Here is a 16309-nt window from a genome sequence, read left to right on the forward strand (position 1 = left end):
CTTTCGCACTTTTTGGTGTGGCTGATTCTGGAAGGTTTTGCTGCAAATCCACTTGGAAATTGGCAGAAATTAGGTACAGAAGACAGCAAACAAAGACTGTGACACTTGACCTCAAGATGCTATAGCTTGTTTCCTTAACTTATTTCTTGGCAACAAGGTTTGTTTTAAGTTTTCTAGTTATGTTTAATTTAGATTTTTAAATGCTGAACCAGCTTAGCACTTCTACAAAAGCAGGTCATTCATGACCCTTAAGTTGATCTTTACACCAAGCATCCAAATGTGCACAAATCTGATATTGTATAAGCACACTCTACAAGTAATTAAGGCAAGTAGCGGAGGGTTTCCAGATGGTTCAACGTGCTTAATTTTTTTTCTGCATTTATATACTAAATTATATTTTTTCCACTTTTCTGTCACTTGTCACATCATTAAAAATGATCCCCTTTACTATTCAAACCCTGGGTCAGCTGAACTAAAAATACATGTAAACTCTGTTAGACCTTCCAAGGCATGAAGTACATGAACTTATAACTGCGCAGTTAGGTATTAGTGAGAAACCTAATCTAACAAATAGGGCAGAATTATAACTATATTACAAGATAGTTCTATCTTACTATCTATTGTTCCAAAACATGCAAAGCTAAATATGTGTATCCACTAGCTTTAATGTAAGGCTTACTTACTTATATGTACCTTAATCTGGGTAGGGTATTACTAACCAACTTTTACCATCTCAATTTAACAAGCCATATATCAATTTGGCCCTTTGCTTGACAGAAGGTGTTTGCATTAGTGGCGACCTCTCTTAACCCTTTGTGATAGTAGTAGCCAGAGGATATTACTCAACGTAAACTAATCATGCACATTTTTTTTGCAAGGGTGTGCAAGAAAACCCTGCCTCCCATGTTGCTAAAGAATATTGTTGAAGCTCGTAGGAAATATGAAGAAAAGTCTGCTAAAATAGAATATTTATTTGAACAATATACTAAGATATGGCCTGGGACTTGTGGCTTTCACATAGTGTCTTGGACTTATGTTTGGCATGCTTTCTGGTACAGCAGGGCTAGAAAAAGCCCCTTCCATTAAATTTTTTAGAATTTTCTTTGTTCAAATGCTTACATTGTGGCATGCTTCAAGACTAGCCACTTTGAGATCCATGGATGTGTTTTTGAGGCAGATTGTCTTTAGTGGGATTAAGTCACCTAACCATTATAACAGTGTCGGACAAATAGGACTTGGGCAGCCATAGTTTGTAACTTGCTCTAGTATTCTACTTTAAATCTTGTTCTACTAAGTGGATCTTCTGTTATCAAGTTGATTAGTAAAATTGGCTCCAATACATCACTGAAGGTTATCCAGCCCCGATTAATAGTGTATAGGTGGAACAAATATTCAAAGAAAAAAAATGTTTGTTTCTGCTTCTAAGATTTAAAGGCTGCTTTAGAATTGCAGGTAATTATTCTGACCCTCCACTTCTAACATCGCTTCAACTCAATATAAAGGAATTCTAAACATCACGTCCACTCCGTGTGCACACAATCTTCTACAGTGAGAATTACTTTGCATATGCTTCCAAATTAATTTTTTCTATACATTTCTGGCAATGTATAGGGTTCTGTTTTTCCCATTGTAAATGAGGCTTAGGCAAAAGAATGCTTTTAAAAGCTGAAAGCGATGAAACAAATGCTAGAAATTGTTCATGTGTTGTGCTGACAAGTGTAAGTATGTTATTACAATATATCGATTGAAATAGCGCAATCACACTTCACAACGCTGTACAATGGGTAAATGGGACATAAGAAGTAGTGCATCAAATGAGTATAAGTAGTCCATCAAAAAAGAGTTTGGACTTATAGCAGGGGATGAGGTCCCTACTTAAACAAGCTTACAATCTAGAAGGGGGTAGCAGTATATTACACAAGAAAATCAAAATGTTTAAGGTGGACCAGTCACACAACTGCATGTTAGTGTAAACTTTGTTTAGGTAAACTGCTAGATGTGCAGACTGACTGAGGAGCAATAGGGTATGGTGAGAAGCTCCCAACAGTAGGAGTGATGCTAGGAAAGGCGAAGCAATGGTTGAATGAAATCAGTCAGTCAATCAGTTGATCTTTGAAGATGAGTGGGAGAGATATTTCTGAAGGACTGTTGATAGTGGGAGATTTTGATTAGGCAGGGAAGGGCATTCTAAAGGATAGAGACAACCTTTGAAAAAGTCTTGATCTTTGCCAGGCTACTACTCTAATCTAGACCGCCACTCATATTCATCATATGAGCAAAGGGACCAAGCAGCTGAGTATTTGGATATAAGTGAGGAGATGTAGATAGGTGAACTGCTATGAAGAGCTTTGTAGGTGAGAGTCGGGATTTAAAATGTAATGCTGTGGTGTACAGGTGCCTTTAGTGGCAATAAAGTGGATGAGATGTAATGGAATTTCCTGTTTTGTTTTTGCAGACTGTGCATGCCCAGAAGCCACAGTTTTTATCTTTGCACTGTCAAGAAGTTGGTGGAAAGAATTATGAAGCTTCCATGTCGCATGTTGACAAATTAGTCAAGTAAGTACCGGTCATCATGTCGCGCAAAAAATGATTCCATTCCACCAAAAAAGCAACAAATGTGGACTTTCTGTAAGCAACTCATTCTTACTCGAACAACCCTAGACTTAGCCTGTCCCCTTCAGCTCCTGTCCCCTTCAGCTCCTGTCCCCTTCTTTTAATATGTCTGTAAGTTGCGTGTCTCCCACCAGGGTTGTAACACAGGCCCCTCTAGGGCACATATGTGGATACTAATACTCAAAAAAGCTCAAAAAAGAATGCTGGTAATACCCCATGATCTGGGGCATTAGACAGATACTTTGTTTGCATTTGATTTTTTCATTTTCTTTAATAAGTGTCATCATTGAATGTGCCAATTTATGATATGTTTAGTTTAATATTAGGTTAATCTAAATATATGCTTTTTGGTTTTATTTGCACCAGAATTCTTTTAGGCGTAAGCCCCAGCAGTCACTGGAGTATTTTTGTTTTTGTTTTTTGTCTAGTTACTAGTTCCCGAGCTAGATATAAATATGAGATTACAACATATTTTTTTTTTAATTATTGTCTGCTTCCGTTCCTAATATCGGATCATTTCAGATGCACCTCTTCCTTATGAGTAATAATGCTGTATGCAGTATAACAGCACCCTCTAATGTTTAAGTTTCATATCAGCATCTGTCATTTCATTTAAAAGTAAAACCATACAAAATGACCATACAAATTATGTTGTATTATGGGCATGATAGGAAATACTCTTTTGTATGTATGCATGATTGTATAAGTAACTGAAGGGTATATATACATGAGTATATATCAGAATGATTGACTAGTACAGAGTATTGCCATCTATGTAACTATTTTTGCTTGTATCGTACGAATCCTACTGACTGTATAAATACTGCAGAGACGTTTCTATGGTTTCTAGACTCCTTGGTGGATGATGACTCAAAGTGGAAAAGAAGTATATCTGACACTTAAAGTTTTTCTGTTTACTAAAAATCATTTAGATTCATTGGTTCCCAATGTGCTGTCAATATGGTATGGCAAATGCATTGATGACTGGCAGATCTACAATGCTGTATAATGTGAGGGCCCTATGGGCAAAAGCTTCAACCTCATCTCATCTTTACACTCATGTGCCTGGGGCTGCTTCCTGGTCTAACTGTGTTTTCATATATTTCTTCCCTCAAGCAGATGTTCCAACTTAGTGGCTAATGGCCCTGGGTTATAATGCCATGCCCTGGCACCTCATAGTCACTAAGGTTCAAGACTTGAAAGAGATTCAAGTAGGAAAGCAAGAAATTCCAAGGGAAGAACAGTTCCAGAGCCCATCTCTTGTGCAGCAGGTCTTTTAGTCTTAAAAAAAAAAAAAAAAAAAAGAAAGAAAAGCTTTCAAAGGCTCCTGTCCCCTATACATGCAACATAAATAAAGCAAAGTGGATTGTATTAGGAAGGTGTTGCTTATGTTTCCCCCCAAGCGACTGAAGCAACGGAGGCACCTGGCTCAAAACTATTTTATGTGCTGTCTTAGACCCACATTTCTCGTTTTCACTTTATTCCCAACTGGACAAAAAGGACAAAACACATATACCGGTACTTCATATTTCCACGATACGTTAAGTTTTGGTGTTTTTCCTGGCATTGCTCGCTGTCTGTCCCCATAGTATAATTTATGTTATTCTAATACCAGGAACAGACACACATCTGAAAAGTCGAAGTCTTGTTACAAATAAGGAGGAAGTAGCAGTCAGAAATCTTTCAGCCACGGATTTTTAATTTTAGAAATAATGTAGCTGGATGATTGATTTATAGGATGACCACAAGTGGAAATCCACTCATTCTATAACGAGCTGGTATAATTAACACTAAAATTGTATTTGAGCAAAATGAATTACATTTTTTAATTAACTTTCCTATTTCTTCTTCTTTCGGGATCGTTTTTTCATATACTAGTTCTCTCTGTTATTTCTTCTGCTTTTATCTGTTCAGCTTCACACAAATGTCTTGCTAATTAAAAAAAAAAAATTAGGACATTAGAAATTTGTGTTCTGATGTTGTACTGTCAGGTATTGCTGGGGTATTCTAAGTCTGTATCGTCTGTAGCAATGGTCATTTTCTATATAGAAAATACTGGGATTAAAAAACTTCAATCTATGATCTTGTCGTGTCGTGTATCTACATGCAGCATGTGGTGTCTTCAAGTATTTCTGCGTCTGTTTCACTGTTCCCTTTATTTTTACAGAGATCTGCTGTCAAGTGACGCAATGAAGGAATACAACAGAGCTCGCGTTTACCTAGATGAGAACTACAAGTCCCAGGAAAACTTCACTGTAAGTGCCCTTTGCAGTCCTCCAATCTATTCACTTACAGACATAAAGGTCTGGTCATATAGCTGTGTCGTGAATTTCCTTAAATGTTTGAATTGTCACCAAACACTAAATTTTAAGTTTAAATGTTCTGAAAACTCATCAGTGTTATATCAGAATTATACCTGGGAACTGCTTCACTGGGTCTGTGGGTCATTCTTCTTTTTCTCCGGGGCAGGAGAAGGCTGTTTGACCACATTCACTTCCTGCCCAATATCCCTCTCACTCTTAACTCTTTAGTGCATTTCACCCCAAGCCATAGAGCTAATGATTTAATCCAGCATGCCCTCTGTACATGAAGTTTAAATATATCCATTACATTCATATTCTGGTTCTTCTCTGAATCAGTCCATCTTCTTCATTTTTTAGACTGATACATTTATATTAATATTGATTTTAGCTAGGCTTGTTCAGTACGAATAAGAACTTGAGGAATGGGATCCTTCAGGTTTGTCAAGTGTTTACATCCTGTTTTTGTTGATAAACTTGTTTACCATGTACTCCACCACCAAACACATTTTACCTAAATATTGCTGTTGGCCCAAAGGTACCTGTAACTAAAATGCCTCATTTCGGGCTGTCACTTCATAGGCTTGGGCTCCCTGCTCGTTTATTAAGATCCTGCTCACATTTTGCTCTGAGGAACTCTAGGCTGCATGGGAACATCTTGATGTCTCATAATTGCAAACCTTACAAGCTCATAATAAAGGCATCATGGAACTGGAAAAGCTTTAAAGATGGGCAACAAGATTAATTAAAGAAATGGGAGATCTCAGGTTGAAGATTTTTGAGTTGAGTCACCTATGTAGGGATATGATTACCATATACAAGTATATTCCCAAACCATAAAAAGATCTGTCTGTGGATCTTTTCACATGTAGAACAACAAGTGTCCTCCTCTATGATCAGAGGAGAAGAGAATCTGTGCTTCACTAAGGAATGTCTTGCACAATGCATTGCCAGATAAAGTGCTTTTGGGCGGAATCAGTTGATATTTAGTAGGGTTGGATGTGTTTCTAGCGAACACAGGCTTCTAGAGTTAAAAACTCTGATATATCTGATTGTCTGTGGAGTCAAACCTCTTTTTTTTACCCTTTGGGACAGTATTGGATGACTGTCTCATTCTATTGATTTTGCTCTCTACTGGATTTTGCTTTCTACTGGATATTAATCGTTTGCTAGAGCTGAAGTAAAACCCTGAAACATAAGCATTTCTACACCAAGCCTTGTGACACCGGGGTGCTCCACACATTTTCATTTGCCCTGGGTCCTACTCTCCAAACGAATGCCACTGCCTGTAGTGGTAGGCAGCATGTCTGTAAAAAGACAGACATGTGGATGGTGCATAAACTGTAAATCATTCCGTCACATCCCCGATTGCTTACTTTATTTACCTCAATACAATATGTCGGACTTATTTTAACGATGCAGTCTGACCACAAGCCCACCGGATGGAGGTTCTATTTACAAATGCTTTGGGCTATAATAAAAACACATGCCAGCAGAAGAGCGTAGAGAAAGAACGAAAAGCAACAAAGTGCTGATTTTATAGCATGAATGTGGAATACTAACCACATTTTCTTCTACTAAATTAGGCTTAAAAAACACTAACTTCATTCTAGGCTCAGCGTATTTACACAATGTCTGTCATTCTTTTGGCCTCATGTTGAAAGGACTGTTCTGTTTTAGAAGCTAAAAATACCCCAGTTCTCAGTCCTGCAAGTAAAATAAACTGTTTCTTTCCAGTAAGGATGGAAATCGTCTATAAATTGTGTCTCAGGGGTCATTCTGGCTGCACATTTGGGTGTATGTCTTTAACTTTTCCTTTTTTTTTTTAGAAGCTGGCAGGTTTCCATTAATAATACTAGTAATTTTAGTTCCCATGATATACTAATGAAATCCATAAGGTTTGAGTGATATTTGCTATTTTCTACCATTAAGAAAAAAAGTAATTTTACCATTTCTCGGATGAGAGTTTCGGGGAATATGGTTCTGTTCTTGTCTCGTCAACTTTAATATATGTTAAATAAAAATAATCTTACTATGTGTTTTACTTTTAATTTTTTTTTTTTTTTTAAATCATTCACTCTAGAGATCTATTTCTTTGAATATCAGACTTGTAGTAGGGCGTTTGTGTTGTACATTTCTTACTGAAAATCACACATGTTTTAAATGTCACACTATCTTTGAAAAGTAAGAAATGTAGTGTTACCTGTTTTTCCAGTTCTGTTTCAGTAAATTCTATATTTTGTCTCATGGAAGCACCATGGAGTAATTTGCATAATTTATGATCTAGGACTTGGAACTGTAGTAAGTTCAACTGAAATTTAAAAACTATAATATAGTTAACCATTAGGTGAGAAAAATAGTGGGCAACTCATTGCTTACATATGCAGTCTTCACCACATTGGCATGGAAGGTTGTAAGCCTCTGGAGAATAGAGGTTTGTGCTGACTCCTTGCTCCCCTGCTAGACAACCAGAGAAAAAGACCGCAGACCTGACCAGGCCTTCTATTAATTGGGGTGGCTCAGTAGCAGGTGCCTTCACTATTGTTACATTCCTGGCATCTCATCAGTTTGTTCATTGGCACACTTGGACTTGAAAACCACTAGACCCAGTAGTAGATCCTCCTTAACCCATTAATATTAAGGGCATATCCATAGATTTTCCATTGTTGCTGCCTAAGTTGCAGACCCTGGCTGTATTGTACAAACCTGCCTTAACTAAAAAAGAATTCCACAAAAGGAATATACAGAATGTGATTTTATGGTTCATAGATACCTTCTATATGAGGTCAATTAAAATAAATTATATGTGATTTAAATAGTCAATAGAAAACATAGCTATAGACACCAGACTGTAGATCACAATACGTGTAGGTCCAGAAGTTCTGATCCTCACCCGTTGACTAACCTAGATATATATATTTTAGTTTGTTTTGTTTTAACACAGATGTATGCTTTTGTTGACCCTTTCTCTTAAAAGACATTACAGAACATTTAAATGTATTGGGGATTCTAGTGGAGTTTTAACAACAAAAAAGAGTCAACTGGCATCATAATATGTATGAAATTCATTATAGTGGCATTAAAGTTTTATCATAACTCTTGTATCGACAATAATTTTAGTTTTACAGATGTATATTAGTTACCTATAACATTTTTAGTGTGCCTGAAATTCAAGATAATCCTCAGACAGTACAATCCTGGTGCTATCTTACATTTCATGACCAGAAAAACAAGTTTATGAGTAGTTGCATTGCACATTATTATCGATTCTTTGTTGCGAGTCTTTGAATTCAGGCATTTGCAACTAAATCTCAGAAAAAACAGCCATATTGTGAAATAATATTTTTTAAAAATTGGAATCCAGATTCTAGGGTTTGAACATTTTAGACATTATTTAACTTGGATGGAATGGGTGAAAAAAGATATTATGAGCATATTAAGTTGTAACTTAAATACCAAGATACTTAAAAGTTAGAAATTTTGTCTAAGCAGCTTTAGTTACCTTATTTATTAATTCTCTATTTATGAAAACGTGTGTTTGCTGTTTGTTTTACTATAGTAATTTCTAGATACCTGGTTTAATGTAAAGGACCAGTTTACCTCATTAATGGTGAATTTGGAGGCAGCTGGTGGCAGATCCTGGATAAATTAATTCCTTCCCTTGACATCACCTTCCCCTTCTAAAAGCTGCCTTCAAATTCTGTTGAGTAGTTATTGTTTGTTTTATTCTGAAACAATAGGTTTAGATTCACTAAATTCATGCAACTTGGCTGTACACTAAAATCTAAGTTAAAAGAAACTCTTGAATGCTATAGCTGGCAATGCGTATGTTGCTTAGTTTAATTCATTAAAAGAAAAACAGTCTCAAGACTCCCCTATTAAGAAGGGAAGTAAGTACAAGATGTTCAGGGTAGGGTAAGATATTCATCAGCCTGGGGAGGTCTGTGGTTCAGGATATTTAATACCTACCTGGTGGGTATGGTTTTTTTTTTCCCCAAAAAAACCCAAAAATTAACTTGTAATTACCACATTCTTATGCAACTCCGCTGGGTTTGCATTAGAGGCCCATCCCAAGTATTATTATTCCATCCCGGCTCATTCCCAACAATTTCCTGCTATGCTAGGAACAGAAATGTGAAGTTCATTTTTGCTAGATTAATGATAGTTCTGTAATATTTTAGTTAAGTCTGGTTGTGTTAATTGGCCATTAATTGAAAAAGAAAATTGAACTGGATTTATTGCATGTATAAATCGCGTTGTGGATATTAATTGGTCTGAGAAAATATCTGCACGTTCCCAGAATTGAAACAAGGCAGGCCGATGGGTTTATTAGTAGTAGCAATTAGTTTAGTGTTTAATAAAAAAAGATGATTTAGAGGGACATAATTTAATTTTATCTTAAGGGTATTTAACCTTTAAAGAGCCATAGGGAGCATGTAGTGGTGTTCAGAAAATGGAATGAGCTAAGTGAAAGGCATATGAGTGGAACATGGAAGGAAGAACAGTGTTTTTATCCTGCTTTGTATACACTGATGTTGGAAGTGTATTTATATTAAAGATCTTGAGTTTTTTCTCATACAACCAACCCCATAATTAGCGTGTAAAAGGTGTTAAAAATTTGATATCTTTATAGGCATACCGAGGCCCTTTATCAGCAACCATCACTCCTGTGTTCCAATGTCACATAGTGTTTGCTAATTTCAGTTTAAAAAGCTAATTGATCATTAGAAAACCCTTTTGCAATTATGGTGGTACAGCTAGAAAGTTCTTTGTTTTCCATGAAAACAGCTGTGATCCCAAACTTTTGAACAGGTAGTGTACATATGTGCTGCGTGGTCTTCTTCTATAAATGAAATGACACAAGTGCTCCTAAGTTACTTATACCATGAGCATTGTATACTGATAATTATGGGCTAATCTGACAGTGGAAAACATACAAAATACTTAGGCATCGGGACCACAGGCCACCTAGTGGACAAAGTGATAATAGCAATACTAAGCATAATTAAATGTCACTCTTTAAAGGTCCAATGGACAATGTATATTAAGGAACTTTGTAATTTGTAAAGAACACACCTCTGGCAAGCCTAGGCGTTGTGTACATGGAAAGAAGCAAATGCATAGGGGATTTTACAGAATCAACCATGCATTAGCAAGGGGGAGAAAATGATAATTTAAAAGGACCGCTTTAGCTTTTATGAAACTTATCGAAACACCTTATTCAAACATAAATTACTTTTGATAGGTCACTGTCACATAAAAAGTCTAAGTAAAGCTCTGCCCTCAGGCCATACATTTAACCACACCCCCTAAAACACTCCCCCTCTTTTTATACATTTTATACACAGCATTCAGATCTTTGTATCACTGTCCTCTGGATGGCATGTATCAGGCGTTGAAGACATTAGCATTAGACATACCGTGCCCAAATCTTTGTTGGGGATGTGGCAAGAGGTGTGGATGGCTAGGGTTGGTCCCAGAAGTGGACAGAACCAGAGGTGTGGCTGCCTACCTTACCTGAAAACTTACCTAGCACTACTCGGCTTCAGAGAGTTGCAAGGTGGCCACGTGTCAATTGCAATGGAGGTCTGTCTGCACAGAGAGCCACTGATTTAACAGCTCTAGTCAGGAGAGAGAAGATAATTTCCACAACTGGCTGTCAGGAACCAATTTTTCGCTGCCTGAACCATGGCTTTTTTTAATACCTGTGGTGTTTACATCTGCAACCACTAGTGGCCACCCTCCACCCTCTGGAGCACTCAGAACTCAGGTGTGCCTTGTTACCTGGGTTGAGCCCTAGTCTACATCCAGCTGGGCCTTATTACCTGGATTACCCTGCCTTTATGAACCTGCCCTGCCCTTTAGTCAGGGCCTTTGTATTGAAGTCTATGGACCTTCCTGCTGTGGCTCTGCACCTGTACTGTTCCTGGGTCCCTGCTATTGTGTCCTTCCAAGTGGACTCCCTGCTATTGTGTCCTTCCAAGTGGACTCCCTGCTATTGTGTCCTTCCAAGTGGACTCCCTGCTTTGTGTCCTTCCAAGCGGGCTGTGTGCCTTTCGTACCCTTCCAAGCGGGCTGTGTGCCTTTCGTACCCTTCCAAGCGGGCTGTGTGCCTTTCGTACCCTTCCAAGCGGGCTGTGTGCCTTTCGTACCCTTCCAAGCGGGCTGTGTGCCTTTCGTGCCCTTCCAAGCGGGCTCTCTGTCTGTTGCGCCCTTCCAAGCGGGCTCTCTGTCTGTTGCGCCCTTCCAAGCGGGCTCCCTGCCAAAAGACTTATTACCTGTATTTTATTTTGCCATACGTCCGGTTACTTGCTTAGACTATATTACCCTTATTTGCTGGCCCTGTTATATACATGAAATACACTGCATTACCTGGATTTCTGTTTGTGGTGTCTTTGTTTGCATAATCATGCACCGTGGGTTACATACTGAACCCCAAGTATCCCCTGCGCATGGGCTCCTACCCGACCTGATCACCCGAGTCCTGACAGAATACAAAGGCATTTACAAGGAGTCAGCGGGGTTACTTTCAGTCATCAAAATGATAGGAGAATGCTTGCTTGAACTGTGCAAATCATTAATGCAAATCTGGGACTCCAACTCCAATCACTCTCATGAAGACCATTCACCTACACCTGCTACATCACCTGAGAAATCCAACAAGCCTGTTACCAGTGTTAAAAAGGAATCTCCTAGGAAATCTAGGAAACGTGAACCCCTTACCACAACCGAATTACAACAAAGGCGTGATGAGGAATCTTGCTTTTACTGTGGCAAAAAGGGACACTGGATCACCCAATGTCCTCTGAAACCTCCTAAACCCTCTGTACCGATTGAGCAGTCTACGTCACAACCACAGAGCTCTGCTAAAAGGGGAAGTAGCTTTATTCCCCAGGATAGTGAACCCATGGAGTATATACCAACCCTGGTGATTCCTGGTGCTTCTCAAACTCCGGTGGATGTCCAGCTGAAGCCTGATGATTGTTCTGTGATGGAATGCAGCGTCTGTGATCCTACAGTCTGTGGCAGTGTGGGTTGCTCCCATATGGATGAACTTCCTATTGCTTTCTGTTCAGCCGTGATTGCAACTCCTATCACTGCTACCTCAGCAAAGTGTGATACACCAGAGACTACCATAGCCCCTAGTATCACCTCTGGACTGATAGCAAAGATACATGACCCTATTCCATCTCTGAGGAAGAAGGGGCCTTCCATCAGTGCTTCCCATACCAAGCCTGCTTCTCCCGTTTTGACCCAGTGCAGTTCTGGTACTACCCCCCTGCTCCCAGTAGTGCCCTGGGTACAGGGCAGCTATGTGACCCCTGGTACATGGAAAGAGAAAGCACTGAATCATACCTTCTCATCAACTTCTTCAGCATCCAGTCCTAATTTGACCTACGATTGCACCACAGATAACCTTTCCTTTGATTGTGTTATTACCTCTAATGGCAATATAATCAGAAAGGAAGACCTGGAGATCTGTGAACAAGCTTTACCGAAAAAGAAGAAGAAGAAGAAGAAGAAATCACGTTAAGTACACCCTTCTGCTCAGTTTATTAAAGGTGTACAGATTTTGTTCAGTCTGTTCGCGTTCAGTGACCGCTCCTTGGGGAGGGGGTACTGTCAGGAACCAATTTTTCGCTGCCTGAACCATGGCTTTTTTTAATACCTGTGGTGTTTACATCTGCAACCACTAGTGGCCACCCTCCACCCTCTGGAGCACTCAGAACTCAGGTGTGCCTTGTTACCTGGGTTGAGCCCTAGTCTACATCCAGCTGGGCCTTATTACCTGGATTACCCTGCCTTTATGAACCTGCCCTGCCCTTTAGTCAGGGCCTTTGTATTGAAGTCTATGGACCTTCCTGCTGTGGCTCTGCACCTGTACTGTTCCTGGGTCCCTGCTATTGTGTCCTTCCAAGTGGACTCCCTGCTATTGTGTCCTTCCAAGTGGACTCCCTGCTATTGTGTCCTTCCAAGTGGACTCCCTGCTTTGTGTCCTTCCAAGCGGGCTGTGTGCCTTTCGTACCCTTCCAAGCGGGCTGTGTGCCTTTCGTACCCTTCCAAGCGGGCTGTGTGCCTTTCGTACCCTTCCAAGCGGGCTGTGTGCCTTTCGTACCCTTCCAAGCGGGCTGTGTGCCTTTCGTGCCCTTCCAAGCGGGCTCTCTGTCTGTTGCGCCCTTCCAAGCGGGCTCTCTGTCTGTTGCGCCCTTCCAAGCGGGCTCCCTGCCAAAAGACTTATTACCTGTATTTTATTTTGCCATACGTCCGGTTACTTGCTTAGACTATATTACCCTTATTTGCTGGCCCTGTTATATACATGAAATACACTGCATTACCTGGATTTCTGTTTGTGGTGTCTTTGTTTGCATAATCATGCACCGTGGGTTACATACTGAACCCCAAGTATCCCCTGCGCATGGGCTCCTACCCGACCTGATCACCCGAGTCCTGACACTGGCCTATGATCCCCACTGCTCACAAAAAAGAACTGCTGTATAGTGACCATAAATCTAGACAGTCCCGCAGAAACCAGGACTGTTGGAAGGTATGACATTAGCAGTGTGTTTCTGATAAAAGAGAAAGTAAACTTTTTTTTTACTTTTCAGAAAACTGTTAAGCAACCCTTACTTATGGCATAAGGAAGGCTTACACAATCATTTTCTAAGGAGATTTCGTGATAAAAAGTGAAGCTACATTGTACTGCTCATTTGCTAAAGGGTGCCTTCACTCTGTCACTGTGGGCGGAGCCAGTCACAGGGAGGACAGGTGCTGACAGTCTCCATAGGGTACTACTGGATCATCACGGAATCTTTAGATAATGATTATGCAAAACTTACTTGTACTTTTAAAGTATCACTAAACTTTTTACTAACACTTAAGAAAACAATTAAGAAAATGTCATTTCAAGGCACAGCCTAGTCTTGGACTCCAATGCATTTTACTGCATGCAAATCTTTAACAAAATAAGATTTTTTTCTCAACTAACTCCTCCCCTGGCTGTCTCTACTGAAACCAGGAAGTGTACGAAGGAAGCATACTTCCCAGCACATGCTCAGTAGCACTCCATTTAAAGCCAATCCGTGTGAGCTGCAGCAGCCAATCACACACATGATAGCAAAACATTTGATTGGATGCTGCCGTTCCTGTTACGTAGAACAGAAGTGCTCTTGGGTATGTGGAAGGTGTATACTGATGAATGCTACCTGATTTCCGTAGAGACATCCTGGGAGGAGTAAAAAGTCTTTTATAACTCCAATAACTAAAGAATGTATGCATTGCTTTGCATGCTTTCAAATTAACGCACAGTACGCATTTAACATAAAAAAAACAAGGATGGAGTGGATCTTTAAACTTAAAGTTAACCCCGTTATTGCCTTACTTGTCCATACCGCTCAGATACAGATCTTTGCTGTTAAGCGAGAAACTACAGGGGAAGAGTTAAACAAGAGAAAGAAAGGGGAGAATCATGTTACCTTTACATGTCTCAAAAGTAGAGAAGCCCAAGTCAGATACACATTTTGAGTATTTTGGAGTAAATTTAGTGGTTTTATGCTTTTTGGCTTGTTTGTGTTTTGAAACATTTACATTTATGTACCAGGTGGGGGAGCTAAAGTATTAGATTTAAAGGTATGTGGGGTTTTCTATGATGATCTATACAGCATACAGAAGTTTACTTACTGGGTCAGACACTTAGGAATGTAAAGTGTTAGGGGGGACGTAGGGCATGATCAGGATTCTAGAAACCGCTGTCTTTTAGTAAATATCTAGGTTCATGTGATTGCTGTGATAAAAGTATACAAAAGGCAGTTTTTAAGCATGGATCTTTGTATTTGCTGTAGACCTTCTGTTACATGTAAGACCCATTGTAAGCCATTGTATACCTAGGGCCCTGTTATGCTAAAATAACCTTTAGGCATCTGGGTAGAGGAAGGGAAACAGAGGGGGGAATATTGGGTCAAATGTATTAAAAAGGGCAAACCAGGATGGAAAACCTGTTAAGAAATAGGGGAGACAAGACACCAACTGGGGGGGGGGGGGAGTATTGTATTGGAATCCTTCCTTGCATTAGGAACAACACATCCATTATTATTATTATTATTTTAATTTCTGGGGGGAAAATCAGATATTTGAGTGAATAATGCCACATAAGGCTGGCTTATTTAAAATTTATATAGCCTTATTTCCAGGGTTGACAGGAGGGAGTCGATATTTGGAGAGCCTTTTTTTGATCCTGGCAGCATCATTTTTTTCTTTGTATGATATTTTGCAGCTTAGCTGCCAACTTTGACAGTATCAGAATTGGAAGGTCAACTTAATTTAAGAAGTTGGTATTGAGCCAGTTATGTTCTCAAGAAAGTGCCAGGTAATCTGTAACAGCAGAGCATGGAAAAGAAAAGCTTCTGTACTGTGGCTGTTTTTCTGTTTGATTTCTTCCTAGCAGAAACGGTTAACATGACATGGATAAAATATCACCCTTTTCTAGATTTTCTTTATTGCTACATTAACAAACTATGACCAACGCTATTTCTTAGACATAATGTACAGTATTTTCCCCCCTCATCTTTTATGAAGGTTTTAATTTGACCCTTGGGCTACTTACTGACTATTGGTAAATTTGAGATCCTCATAAGAAAAAAGGATAATGAATATTTAAACCTAAGGTGATATTTTAGCAACAGTATATGTCTTGTGCAAGGTTGTTTGATGCTATTTGCAGCATTAATATTAATGCAATTGCGATACAAATGCCTTAATGCCTTGTTCTGATCTCCAAGATGCTTCCAGGTTGGCGAAAATTAGCTTCACACATAGTAGAGGATTGTGGGTAAATACTTTTGTGAAACATAGGAATATATTATAAAGCTGTCTGCAGTATGGTGATGGTTCCCCCTTAATACAGATAATTTCTAATCTAGCGTTTTGAGTAGTGTAGAACTCTTATTGACCACATGGTGGCAGTGTTTTCACCATTATTCTTCTAGCTCGGTGTGACAGATCATCCAAAATTTGAGAAGAATATTCAGAAAGAAAGCTGCAACATTTTTTAGTATCTCTGGACACCTGATACGTTTTAGCTTTATTTCCCAACAAACATTTGTCCTCTAAGAACTGATGCAACTGTCCATGTCCTGTAAGGTTTGGGAATCAGAGGAGGTGTATGTTTCATCTGTAGATTTGCTGTTTGGTTGTGTTATGAAACTATAACTATAGAACAAAAATATATATAGGAAAGCTGTATTTTGGGTCCCCGCTCGAATGGCTAACCAAAGCTAGTGGCCCATATATAGCTTTTGAAATTTTGTCATTACAAATATGCCTACCATCAATTTAGTTCTGCTATATGAGATTGAAATGCCATCCAAAACCTGGATACCAAACCAAACTTTTGCACTCCC

General features: G+C 39.2%; 1 protein-coding gene across 1 annotated transcript in view; it reads left to right on the top strand.

Moving 5' to 3' along the window:
- LOC149298955 (inositol polyphosphate-5-phosphatase A-like) overlaps positions 1-16309 on the top strand; it is a 217842-nt gene that overhangs the window by 78529 nt on the left and 123004 nt on the right. Inside the window, exons 3-4 of the mRNA XM_089486955.1 lie at positions 2456-2556; positions 4781-4868. Coding sequence (XP_089343081.1) covers positions 2456-2556; positions 4781-4868 — 189 coding nt within the window. The remainder of the gene's footprint in view (positions 1-2455; positions 2557-4780; positions 4869-16309) is intronic.

This window comes from Sceloporus occidentalis, unplaced genomic scaffold (genome assembly GCF_023333645.1).
Source record: "Sceloporus occidentalis isolate IW3139 unplaced genomic scaffold, rSceOcc1.0.p SCAF_30, whole genome shotgun sequence".
Taxonomy (NCBI): Eukaryota; Metazoa; Chordata; class Lepidosauria; order Squamata; family Phrynosomatidae; genus Sceloporus; species Sceloporus occidentalis.